This window comes from Felis catus, chromosome C1 (genome assembly GCF_018350175.1).
Source record: "Felis catus isolate Fca126 chromosome C1, F.catus_Fca126_mat1.0, whole genome shotgun sequence".
In the NCBI taxonomy this organism is placed as follows: domain Eukaryota; kingdom Metazoa; phylum Chordata; class Mammalia; order Carnivora; family Felidae; genus Felis; species Felis catus.
Window position 1 is genome coordinate 35,330,950 of NC_058375.1, and position 13,849 is coordinate 35,344,798.

A 13,849-nucleotide genomic window follows, 5' to 3' on the forward strand; every position below is an offset into this window, starting at 1 on the left:
CCCTGCCTCCCACTCTGCAAATCCTCTGCTGATTTCTATCTTAGTGAATAGCACACCAAAAATCTTATTGTTCAAGCAAGAAATCTGGAAGTTTTCCCTAATTTCTCTTTTACCTTATATATCCAGGCAGTCATCATGCTTTATAGTTTGTAATCATCATACTATTTCTCCTCCCTATCACTACTGCTACTGCTTTAGTTTAGGGCCTCTTCTATTTTACCAGGATTCTTTCAGTAGTCTTCCTCCCTCCATGTTTATCCTCTTCACATCACTCTCCATAATGCAGCCAAAATGATCTTCATAAAATGTAGATTTAATTGTTATTCCTTTCCTTTAAACTCTTACATTATTACTCTTACCTATTAAACTTGTTAGGGGATAGTCCATGATTTGGCCTTTGGCCATCTGTATAGCCTTGTCTCCTCTCTATCCATTCCTCTTTTGAATTCTGTTATTTCGGTTATTATGAATTGTTTACCATTCTTCCATATAACAAGTATTTACTGAGTTCCTGCAGGCTTTCTGCTTCAAGATATAATAGTGAAACAGAAAGATAAGGTACTTACATTCTCAAATTAATATTTACTTGTGAGAGACAGGTAAATAAGAGAAGTCCAGATAGTAATAACACTATGAAGGAAATAAAACAGGTTGACGTAATGGAGAGTACTGGGACAGGTTACTTCTGATAGGGTAAGTCAGTCAGTGAAGCCTCTTCTTAAGTGATGAAATTCAAGCTAAGATCAAAATGAAGAGATGTTTCTGGAATAAGATATGCTCATGCTCTCTCACACTTCACACTCCTTTAAAACAATATATTTTTTAAAGTTTATTTATTTACTTAGAATGTGCGAGTGGGGTAAGTGCAAACAGAGAGGGGAGAGACAATCCCAAGCAGGCTCTGTACTTCAGTGCAGAGCCTGATGTGGGGCTCGAACTCACAAACCGTGGACAACGACCTGAGCCAAAACTAAGAGTCAGATGCTTAACTGACTGAGCCACCCAGGCACCCCTCACACTTAACACTCTTGATGTATCTAGAACATTCCTTTCTCTACCTTGGGTAGCTCTACTCATTTTTCAGCTCATGGATCATTTCCTTAATTCTTTCCTGACCCTCTTCTCCTTTGTGACTATACAGATTTCTACCACAGCACTCATGCACAGTCTTCAGTATCCAGTGGGTCTTTTGTTTGATGAGTAAAATATTTGAGACAGGTTTCTACTCTCAGTGGTGTGCTGGAGGCAGCCTGTTCTGCTTGGGAGAGCTGATTGTTGGTATCTCTTCCCAACTCAAGTGTTTGCTGATATCATTGGCCATAGTGGGAGAATGTACAGTATGGAAATTGGCAAATGTTACAAATCACATCACTTATTTTTTTTCCTTTGGAAAGCTAGTTGTTAACAACTTATCAGTACACCACTGGTAGCAGTGTACCACAAAATTCTGACCTTTTTTTTTTTGGCAATTAAATTTATATATGCATGTATATATCTTAAAACAAATCTTTCTGAAGGTTTTACTATGAAAAACAGCAGGCTTCTGTTCCCCCTACTCATTTCCTTTTTCCTGGAGACAACTTTTGGTCTTTTTGCTGAGTTATTTCAGTTTTTTGTTTGTTTGTTTGTTTGTTTGTACTTTAAAGAGAGAAAGAGGGAGTGGATGAGCAGTAGAGGGAGAGAAATCTCAAGCAGGCTCCACAGCCAGCACAGTCCGACATGGGACTCAATTTCTCAACTCTGAGATCATGACCTGAGCTGAAATCAGGTCGGACTTTTAACCAACTGAACCATCCAGGTACCCCCTTGAGTAGTTCAGCCATTTACCTCCCCGTGTATACATAATAACATGCATATTACTACTTCTTCAGTTTTTAGTTTTAGTCATTATCAATAGATTTCCCACAATGGAAGATGAGGATTTAGCTTTCCTTTCTCTCCCTCTTCCCTCTTTTCCTTCCTATCCCTCATCCTTTCTATATTGTTACAGCATGATTTTGGTCAATAGTTGTTTATTACGATTACATAAATTGTATTTCATATTGTGTACATAGTGAACTGTGATGCCATTTCCTTTCATGTGCAAATTTTTATTTATTTATTTTAAAGTTTATGTATTTATTTTGAGAGAGTGCACAAATAGGGGAGGGGCAGAGAGAGAGAGAGAGAGAGAGAGAGAGAGAGAGAGAGAGAGAGACAGAAAATCCCAAGCAGGCTCTGTGCTGTCAGCATGGAGCCCAACATGGGGCTTGAACTCAAGATCATGACTTGAGCTGAAATCAAGAGCTGGATGCTTAACTGAGTGACTGAGTCACCCAGGTGTCCCTCAGGTACAACGTTTTTTTTTTTTTTTTTAAGTTTATTTATTTATTTATTTAAAAAAATTTTTTTTTCTTTCAATGTTTTTATTTATTTTTGGGACAGAGAGAGACAGAGCATGAACGGGGGAGGGGCAGAGAGAGAGGGAGACACAGAATCGGAAACAGGCTCCAGGCTCTGAGCCATCAGCCCAGAGCCCGACGCGGGGCTCGAACTCACAGACCGCGAGATCGTGACCTGGCTGAAGTCGGACGCCTAACCGAATGCGCCACCCAGGCGCCCCTTTATTTATTTATTTTTGAGAGAGACAGACACAGTGTGAGTGGGGGAGGGACAGAGAGAGAGGGAGAGAGAGAATCTCAAGCAGGCTCTGCACTGTCAGCACAGAGCTGATGTAGAGCTTGAACTCACAAACCATGAGATCATGACCTGAGCTGAAACCAAGTCTGATGCTTCACTGACTGAGCCACCCAGGTGGCCACCCCCTACAACTTTTTAAACAGAGTTCATAACTGTTTTGTTTTTGTTAGATAGTATTCTATGCTATTACTAATTCAACCCAAACTTTTAGCCAGTTGTCTAAATCTTTCAAGATGTTTAAATGTATTTGGTATTTTATCATTTTCATCTTCCTAAGTTTTTTGTGGATTCCACTCTGGGCTAACTGCTCCCTTTATGCTTCATGCATAGTTGTCATTTTTGGATCTGCCTTCAGTATCACGCTATGTATTCTTTTTGCTTTTTCAGAGTTGTATCTTTTGTATCTTGTATCTTTGGTTTATTCTTCATTTGGTGGAACACATCTAGAAAAAACACACTTGGGGCACCTGGGTGGCTCAGTCAGTTAAGGGTCTGACTTCGGCTCAGGTCATGATCTCACGGTTCGTGAATTCAAGCAGCGCATTGGGCCCTCTGCTGTCAGCACAGCCTTCTTGGGATCCTCTGTCACCCTCTCTATCCCTCCCCACTCACTCTCTCTCTCTCAAAAATAAATAAATATTAAAAAATTTTTCTAGAAAAAAAAAAGAAAAATCACATTTAACATTTTGTTTGGGTGTAGAATTCTAGGTTGAAATTAGTTTTCCTTCAGAATTTTGAAGGCATTGTTCTATTTTCTTCTAGTTTCCAATGTTGCTACTGATAAGTCCAAAGCCATTCTGGTTCCTGATTGGTTATATAGCACCTATTACTTTCTAACTTTATAGCATGCTTTGTCTCCAGTGTTTTGAAAACTCAAAACGACGTAGATTTTTACCTATTGTGCTGGGCACTTGGTAGGCCTTTTCATTCTGTAAATTTACCTTCCTGTGGGGCATTTTCCTATAATATTTCTTAAATAATTTCCTCCTCTGATGTCTGAACTCTCTCTCTGTCTTTTTTTTTTTTAAGAGAATTCGTATTCAGATGTTAAACATCCTGAACTGGTCCTCTCATTTCCTTATCGTTTCTCTTCTATGTTCTATCTCTTTATCTTTTTGCTCTACTTTCTGGGAAACGTCAATTTTATCTTCTAATTCTTTTATTGGGGTTTTCCTTTTGTTATCATAGTTTTAATTTCTTAGAGTTCTTTTTTTGTTCTTTGAAATGACAGGTTGTTTGAAAGTATTTTTCTCTCCCTGCAATCTCTGTTTCTTCTAAGTTGCTTTTTTGTAACTGATTTGTGGATCTTTCATGATAGGCTTTCTTTAGATCTCTGGTAATCTTTGGTTATCTCTTCATCTTTAGGGGAGGATTGTAAAAAAGCTGACTGGAAGCTCTAAGCACATGAACGGAATTTGTCATCCATAATTTTCACTGCAGGGTGATTTGACTGGGCTGTTAGAAATCTCTGATGTAAATAAATTTAGTTTTTCTTCTTGGGGCTAGTCAGAATCTCCAGAGGAGATTCTTCCAAAACTCCTGACTGATGCATTAGGCCTGGTTGCCAGGGTTTGGGAGTCAAGTCGGGAAGTGGGCTTGGGGGAGAACAGATCTTAGTGGCCAATATCCCTACGGTCTCCAATTTTCCTGGTTTATTATGGTACTTCCTCCCTCAATCCTATTACTTCCATTAGTCCCTCTTCCTAAAGAGTAAAGGCTTAACCTTTAGCTATGTCCCTACATAGCTTCTCTCTCCAAAATGCTTTCCCCAACCTCTCACTGGCACCTATGAGAGGTATTTCAGCTTTCACTGAAATTGAGGTCTTCCCTTATCCTTCTCTCCTATTAGTTCCTGGACAGAGAAATCAACAGATGTCGGAGCTAGAATCAAGGCTTTAGAATCAGCTCTTTCAGGTTAATCCAGTCTTGTGGTTTTCAAAATTTGCTTTATACATCTGCTTCACATCCCCTAGGAAGGACAAGTGCCCCTTCCCCACTGTATTACAAACACCTGTGATTTTATCAGTTATAAATATTGAGTTTCTGCATAATACTTATTTATTTAAAATGTTTCTTTTTTGAGAGTGTGTGCATGAGTGGGGGTGGGCAGAGAGAGAGAGAGAGAGAGAGAGAGAGAGAGAGAGAGAGAGAATGAGCATCCCAAGCAAACTCCTTGCTGTCAGCCCAGAGCCCAGTATGGGGTTCAATCTCACCAACTGTGAGATCATGACCTGGACCAAAATCAAGAGTTGGACACTTAACCGACTGAGCCACCCAGGTACTCCTGCATAAGATTTATTTTAACAAAAAATTCCCTTTCTAAAAAGTCTGAAAGCCATTGCTTTGGTAATACCCCTCCTCTCTTCCACCACCTGTGTTTGCATTATATACAGGAAAAACCTGAGGACCATACAGAGGAAGAATCTTACTAAATATATCATTTCAAGTCTTCTTACTGCAGTTCAGGCTGTTCATAAACCAAGATTTTAGAACACTTTAAAGTGTCTCAAAATGGGGGAAGATTCTCCATAACTTGTAACAAAGAAGCTCTCTTTTAAAAATGGTGCATGACTTAAATGTCCACTCCTCCTAGTCCCCTGCCTTCTTCAGGGCTGCTCTGAGACACTGAGATAAGGGATGATGACTATTACACATTGGTACAGTGTCATTCTAGTACTGCCAGAGGCTCACTACTGTGGCCATCCCATCAAGTAGCACATCAAAGCAAGGGAAGGCAGCCTCTCTCAGGACCACAATTGGAATAAGTATGAAAACGTCGCCAGAAATGTTTTCAGAGACCATGTCTTTATTGAGCCGAAACCAATGACTCAAAGGGCCTAGGCACTATTCTTTCCTTCGCCTTTTCCCTCTTCTTCCCTTCCTCAAGCTGAGCCCTTTTTTAGGCTGCACTAGCCCCCAAAACCTCCCAGAGATACCAGGAGCCTTTTGCCTTAAGTGGGCACAAGTGGAAACATACCCTTCCTCCACAGTGACTGAGTTCATGAGAAGGCAATTGGTGATAGTCACTCTATCTCTTAGGACACAGGATGAACCAATGACTGAGTGCTTAATGGATGACTTCTCTCCAACTTGCGTATCTGGCCCAATGAGGCTGTCAACTCCAACCTGCAAAAGGCAAATATAAAACCTTGTCCATCCATCTCAACCAACTGCAAATCAACTCCTCAGATCCTTTGAGTTAGGGTCTAATGCAATCTTTCCCCAGAGACACCTCAGCCAAGGGGTAAGTATTTCTTAGGGCCACAAGGTCACATAATACCTCTGAGATCAACTCAAACTTACACACAGGTATTTGTGTATATAAATGTGTTCTCTTGAAGAGAGTGCTCAAATCAGTGTAAGAAGAGGGACAGAGATGGACGGCTCTTGTGTCTGAGTCCCGAGACCCATAATGGACCTTCCTTACAGAATTTGTATGGCTAAGGTCAGCACCTGTCCAGGTAGTCTTGAATGTCTGGGCTAGATGATGATATTTTAGAACCAGAACCCAGCTGGGATTTTCCTGGGACTAATGAGTTTCAGGGCTTGAGAATCCATCGTCTCAAGGACATACTTCATTCAGCACACACAGAGAGACTGTCCCATACCTGCCCTGCCCAAGCTAGCACTTACCAGGTGTTTGCTGACAATCTGGGCTGATGAATGAACCAGTGATTCTTCTGGACAGAGAACTGATAGCAATTTGGGCACCTTGAGGAAAGAGGTTTGGTTACTAAAGACAGACCAGAAAATACCTGAGAACACCTTAGGTAGAACTCAACACCCAGTTAGAGATGTAGGGAGTTTTTAGCCACAGCTTTCCTGTTTGGGTGAGGCAGAGCAGGAGGCTGCTTCATTTCCCCTAGGACAAGGATTGTTTATGCAGCAAATTTCAGATGGTCTTATCCTTAGTTTCCTAGCTGAGAATCTCCTCCTTAAAAGTAATGCCATGTCCCTCAACTGGGAGGTGCTAAGACAAGCCTTCAAGAAGCACTTGGGAGAGGCCTACTGAGAGCAAGGAGGATTCTGAGTCCTGACCATAGTCATCCCAGGTTCCTGCTCCCCTCCTAGACCAGTGTGGCCATGCATAAAGTGAGAGTTAACATTAGACAATTCCATAATCAGGACAGTTCCTGAGAAGGCATCTATGGCCTTCACCAGTCAAAATAAAATGTTGAAGGTGTTCACACTATTCTCTCTTCAATATGAGAAAACTGAGAAGGCTACAAATATGAATTTTAACTCTGGACCTGTTAGGAACGTGCAAGTAGTGTGCCTGTCATTCTCCGGCATGAGCAGAATGCTGGTCAGAGCACTATGTGTGGTGGCCACAGTGGCTGAAGGACACCTTGCCAGGACTGGCTACACTGGCAATGTGAAGGCTAATACCTCAGCCCCTATCCCTGGGATCTCCTTCTTCTATTATACTTCAACCAAGGCTGTTCAGACCTGTCTACTGCACAGCTCCTGTTGGTACTTCATAGGACACTTCCCTAGTCTCAGGCTATCCATGGACCTGCTTTCAGACTAGCTTGACAGAATCTAGTCATAGAACTGAAGAATGAGAACTAAAAGTCAAATTAAGGAAGGTTTCTAATAGCTCTGATTCTAAGTGGGGGCTGACTTTACTGAGGACTGCCCTGGGTAAACATGGGACTAGGTATGATTTCTCATAAACTCTCTGGCTTGGATTCTCCTGGATCTACAACCAATCCAGGGTGAAGCCAGCTTGAAGCCTGGGGCTGGGACTATACACATTATATAGTGTGGGTCCTGAAGATTCCTGAGCCAAGTTTTCTTTAGGAACTAAATTCTTTTTTTTTTTTTTTTTTTTAAATTTTTAACATTTATTCATTTTTGAGAGTGAGAGAGACAGAGCATGAGTGGGGGAGGGGCAGAGAGAGAGGGAGACACAGAATCCGAAGCAGGCTCCAGGCTCCGAGCTGTCAGCATAGGGCCTCACGCGGGGCTTGAACTCACGGACTGCGAGATCATGACCAGAGCTGAAGTTGTACGCTCAACTGACTGAGCCACCCAGGCACCCCATAGGGACTAAATTCTAATCCCAATTTTCAACAGTATCTTTTATCATTCTACTTGACACGCCCCCCTCCTCCCACCGCCAGCTTATACCTGCACTGATAGTTTTCACAGAGTTCTACCAGAAACTGCATCAACAGCTAATCTTTTCATCATCTTATCTCCGTTGTCCTTGAATGCCACCCCAGTATAGTTCCCTCAGTCATCTATCTTTTCCTCTTCTCATTTCAACCCTTTTCTTTTCATGTTTCCTTTTCATGGTCTCATCATCCCTCCCTCCTAAAACCTTCTTCCTGTACCTGTATACAACAAAGAGTCTCCCACCCCCCACCCCCATCTTCGGTCTCTTCATTGTTTCATTACTCCACCCCTTGCTTTAACCTTTTAAAGCAATGCTTCCTCTGCAACAGAAGCTGCTCATTCTCCATATATCACAAACTTCAGGGTTAAAAGGAGGAGTTAGTTCTCTAATGCTGTTTCCAGACACTTCCCTCTCATAGACATTCCTTCTCTGAGGCTCTACCATCTGACTACTGGATATTCTATTCTTTTACCTTCTTAGGAACGTCTCCTCTCTGTGCCTATGTTTACTTCATCACAGTACTGATTACACCGTATTTATCTGCTTGTTTATGAAGTACTGCAGATATCCCATGCCTAGCAGAACAAAAGAAAACTTCTGAACCCAGAGGCCAAAGTTAGCCTTTCTGAGAATCTCAGCCCTTCTTTGGAACCAGAGGCTCTACCGCTATGGACTAGGCTCTCTGCTTCCCCTTTTGCTGTAACTGGGTACCCCAATGCTATCCCCTGACGTGTCAGGTCTTGCTCAACCTTGGGAATGAGAGGGATTCTGAACAAGTCACTGGGACTAATGAAGAAGTGAGGCACCCACGATTTCTATTCTTTTTTTTTTTTTTAATGTTTATTTATTTTTGAGAGAGAGAAAGAGAGAGTCAGAGTGGGAGCTGGGGAAGGATCAGAGAGAGGGAGACACAGAACCTGAAGCAGGCTCCAGGCTCTGAGCTGTCTGCACAGAGCCCAACATGGGGCTTGAACCCATGAACATGAGATCATGACCTGAGCTGAAGTCGGGACACTTAACCAACTGAGCCACCCAGGAGCCCCCCATGATTTCTGTTCTAAACCCATCCTCTTACCTGTCTGTTCGCTTCCATGTAGAGTCCCAGAGTGCTTACTCGAGAGCAGAGCCCCTCTTTCATGATGTGGACATAGCAGCGCACCTGTGATTTGGACAAATCTTCCCACCTGTCTCCTCGACAGACATTCCAGCAGGCATCATAGGGAGCAAAGCTCAGTGTATTGTCTTCTTTTATAAAGCTGTAAATATCTTCAGAATAAACAGAGAAAATAGAGGCTCAAGTTATGTTTTCAAAGAGATACAACTCTCATCTCTCTCCCTGGAACTCAGTTATGCAGCATGGACCCTGAAGTCCCACTACAACCTGAAAGACTAAGTGAAATTAAAAGAGGCAACATGCTTTCCTGAACATCTGAAAACCCTTAAAAAGGATTACAAAAATCCTTAAAAAGAGATCCTAAAATGGGAATGCAAGCTGGTGCAGCCACTCTGGAAAACAGTATGAAGGTTCCTCAAAAAACTAAAAATAGAACTACCCTACGACCCAGCAACTGCACTACTAGGCATTTATCCATGGGATACGGGTGTGCTGTTTCGAAGGGACACATGCACCCCCATGTTTATAGCAGCACTATCAACAACAGCCAAAGTATGGAAAAGAGCCCAAATGTCCATCGATGGATGAATGGATGGAAGAGGTGGTATGTTTATACAATGGAGTATTACTTGGCAATCAAAAAGAATGAAATCTTGCCATTTGCAACTACGTGGATGGAACTGGAGGGTATTATGCTAAGTGAAATTAGTCAGAGAAAGATGAAAATCATATGACTTCACTCATAGGAGGACTTTAAGAGACAAAACAGATGAATATAAGGGAAGGGAAATGAGAATAATGTAAAAACAGGGAGGGGGACAAAGCAGAAGAGACTCATAAATATGGAGAACAAACTGAGGGTTACTGGCGGGGTTGTAGGAGGGGGGATGGGCTAAATGGGTAAGGGGCAATAAGGAATCTACTCCTGAAATCATTGTTGCACTATATGCTAACTAATTTGGATGTAAATTAAAACAAAACAAAACAAAACAAAACAGAGGTCCTAAAAGCAAGTTTGACCAATAATCAAGTACTACTAGGGAAAATGCAATAGAGGGCTCTTGTAAATCATGACATAACATAAGTAAGGGTCCAGGCTTTAGTGACCAGCCATATTGACTTTGTGCTGCTAGCCTCTATTACCATATCTAGTAGTTGTGCTATGACAGAAATAGCACAAGACTTGGAACCTGAGTTATTTGGGCCCCAGTTTTTCAGCTCATAAAACAACCATGTAAGATCTTTTATTTTATGATAAGAAAACTGGGGCTCATCTCAGGTCATAGAGCTAATAACAGGGAGAGTCAGATTTCAAATCCAAGTACTGATATCTTAACCATCCTGCTATATTGTCTCCATTTATTCATTTGATAAATTTGTTTTTGGAACTCTTACTATGAGCCCAGGACTGGCCAGGGACTAGGCAGGGATATGACAGCAAACAAGACAGACCTTGCCCCTACATCCTGGAAAGGAGACAGCCTGGTTGGCCTCTTGTTGAACTGTAATTGTATACTCCTTCATCTTTCTTTCTTTGACAGAAGAGACTGAGTTTAGTCAGGAGTAGGGCTGCCCAGAGCCTAGAGAACAGACGAACTAAGAAGTGGGGGGCAGAGTTTACTCAAAACAGTCTAGTGAGGAACATAGTCAAACCAGAGCTAGGAACCAGAGAACGGACTTGAGGCACGATTAGCCTGTCCCTGAAGAGCATAAGCGGCAGAGTCTGATTGAGCAAGCCTACCCAGACCTTAGGGTAGGGTGTCAGCTACCCTGTCTTCCCTGGTGGTTAGACAAGAAACTGTTGCCTTGAGACAGGCATCCTGCCCAGTTATTCTTTCCAAAGGTGCTGCTACCCCTACCTTACCGCACCAACCCAAACACTGACCTAAGGATTTCAGCTCCTTTTTCTTTAGATCCTCTTCTTTTTCTTCTTGTCCTTGCTGTGAGGAAGCTGAGGAGAACTGTTTTCTTATTAGGTATGGAATCAGTTCACTCCGGATGGAAGTGATTGATCTAGGAAGAAAAAGGGGTCAAATATGAGAAATCTGACTGTCTGGATCCTATGGGATCAGAAACTCTGTGTATGTCATGCCACCACGGGACTGACAGAGATCAAAAGTGACCTGGATTTGGTAGTTCTGGAGAAGCAGAAGATCTAAGTTCTCTATCAGCTTCAGGCTGGAGGGGGGGAGGGTAGTATTCTAAATCTAAGAATCCCTTCCCTGATTTATTCAGAAAATAGTCTTTTACAAAGTCCTATGTACCTGGTGTGTGTGCACATGTGTTTGTGTATGTGCATGTACTTTAACATAGGGCCTTGACTCTTAATTGGCAATAACCCTTGAGAAGGAAGAATGCTCTTGTCTTTTGAAAAAAGTTGTTTAAAAAACATTAAAAAACTTTCTCCATAAAGGCCTTGCATGTCTTCTGTTAATCCTAAATATCTTATATTTTTGGTTCATATTATAAACGGTGACTTTTAAACAGTTATTTTCTTCTTCTTGTTGATTTTAGAAATTTGATTTATTCTGTACTTTAATCTTATAGCCAATTGCTTCACTAACAATCTTACTAATTCTAATAATTTATCTGTAGATTCTGACAATCATACCAACTATGAGAACACCACTTTTTTTCTTCCTTTCTAATCTGTAGATCTTTCATTTATTTTTCATGGTCTTACTATATTAGCTAAAATCTCCAATGTAATGCTGACTGGAAGCACTGATCGTAGTAATCTTTACTTGTTCTTGATTTTAAAGGAAATTCTAGTATTTTATCATGTAGACTGATGATTTTTTTTTCATTATCAAAGCTACCATTTATTGATTGTCTTCTGCATGTAGATGTTGGGTTTCATGCTTTATAGCCAACAGTCCACACATGTCATAGGTTTTCTGCACACACCTTTTATGTACATAGGTTAAGGAAGTTCTCTTTTATTATTTCTTTTAAAAAAAATTTTTTTTAACGTTTATTTATTTTTGAGACAGGGAGAGACAGCATGAATGGGGGAGGGTCAGAGAGAGAGGGAGACACAGAATTTGAAACAGGCTCCAGGCTCTGAGCTGTCAGCACAGAGCCTGATGCGGGGCTTGAACTCACGGACCGCGAGATCATGACGTGAGTCGAAGTCGGATGCTTAACCGACTGAGCCACCCAGGCGCCCCAGTTCTCTTTTATTTCTAACTAGCTAAAAGCTTTCATCAATGACTGGGAATTGAATTTTATTTAAAAAATTTGTTTTATGTCTATGGAGCTCAACATATTTTTTCCCTTTTAATCTGTTATGATGATGAGTTTTTAATTTTTCATTTTATTTTAGAAAGAGAGCATGTGAACAGGGAAGAGAGGCAGAGAGAGAATTATTTTTAAAGTTTACTTATTTATTTTGAGAAAACAGGGCTCCATCCCATGACCCTGGGATCATGACCTGAGATGAAATCAACAGTCAGCCACTCAACTGCCCAAGCACCCTATCATGATGAGTTTTTAAAAAAAACTTTTCTAATATCAACAGGTGTATTATTCAAAGACTATATATATGATTTCTGCTCTATACTCCCTTAGAGTAGAGGAATTACAGGTGATTCTTTCATTGTTTGTGCAAATTATGAAATTTTACATTTTTAGAACATTCCTAAATTTCTTGCCTCTCATTTTTTTCTCAGCTTCTATGGTACTACTCTCCTGGTTGGATTCAGACTCTGCAAATTTAAAATTCACTCTAGGGGCGCCTGGGTGGCTTGGTTGGTTAAGCGTCCGACTTCGGCTCAGGTCATGATCTCACGGTCTATGAGTTCGAGCCCCACGTCGGGCTTTGTGCTGACAGCTCAGAGCCTGGAGCCTGTTTCAGATTCTGTGTCTCCCTCTCTCTCTGCCCCTCTCCTGTTCATGCTCTGTCTCTCTCTGTCTCAAAAATAAATAAACGTTAAAAAAAAATAAAAATAAAAAATAAAAAAAAATTCACTTTAATGACTAGGTACTTCCCGTGCAGATTTCATCTTCCCATCTACTTAACAGTAGGCTTCCTCAGGACGCCTGGGTGGCTCAGCTGGTTGAGTGTCTGACTTCGGCTCACGTCATGATCTCACAGTTCGTGGGTTTAAGCCCCACATCAGGCTCTGTGCTGGCAGCTCAGAGCTTGGAGCCTGCTTCAGATTCTGTGTCTCCCCTCTCTCTGCCTCTCCCCTACTCACACTCTGTGTCTCTTTCTCTCAAAAATAAATAAACATTAAAAAAATAAAAAAAATAAAAAAAGAGTAGGTTTCCTTATGACAGTTGTACTTATTCACCAATGGCTATCAAGGAATTCCTCCAACAAAGTTAACTTCAATTTACTTTCATGTAATCAGATCAGTCGAGGACAGCACTTATGGAAAATCAGATCACAGATCAATGTGTAGAAGAACTTTCAGAACGCCAAAAAAATTCCAGCACTATTTTTATAGATTTTTATAAGCAGTAAGCAATCTTGGCCAAGAGCTTTGGAGCTCTCCTTTATTTGGCCTTCCTGGGTCGCAGGAGACATGGTGATTCCTAGAGGGTACTGAGACAGAATGTTGGGTCTAAATGACCAGTAATCTGGAACAGGGAAGAAGGGACCTGATCCTTAGTACAATAAGTATGCTTTTGATTTATACTTAGCAAAGGAATTAAAAGCACAGAAGGGTAAGAGACCAGCACATGATTTTTAGTTTTCTCTCTCATGCCGTAAACTTGTCAGAATTTGAAATCACTAATTTATTTAGGATTTAACAAGCATCTATTAATATGCCATTTACTGCGCTAGGCCTTGGAAATATACTGTTTCTGACTTCAAAGAATTCATAATCCAGTGGACAGCAGCCTGATCATGGATTTAAAAGGAACAGTGTAGAGGGAGATGAGGTTGATCAGGTAGGCAAGGACGCCAAATCATGGAAGCCTTTTGT

The 13,849-nt window shown here is 41.2% G+C and overlaps 1 protein-coding gene across 3 annotated transcripts in view; it reads right to left on the bottom strand.

Annotated features, from left to right (window-relative positions):
• Positions 1-13,849, bottom strand: part of EIF2B3 (eukaryotic translation initiation factor 2B subunit gamma) — a 125,549-nt gene that overhangs the window by 17,189 nt on the left and 94,511 nt on the right. For all 3 annotated transcript variants that reach the window (XM_011284654.4, XM_011284653.4, XM_011284655.4), the window contains 4 exons: positions 10,801-10,928; positions 8,877-9,067; positions 6,313-6,390; positions 5,657-5,805 (listed from right to left, as the gene is read on the bottom strand). In XM_011284654.4, the coding sequence (XP_011282956.2) occupies positions 5,657-5,805; positions 6,313-6,390; positions 8,877-9,067; positions 10,801-10,928 (546 nt within the window). The remainder of the gene's footprint in view (positions 1-5,656; positions 5,806-6,312; positions 6,391-8,876; positions 9,068-10,800; positions 10,929-13,849) is intronic.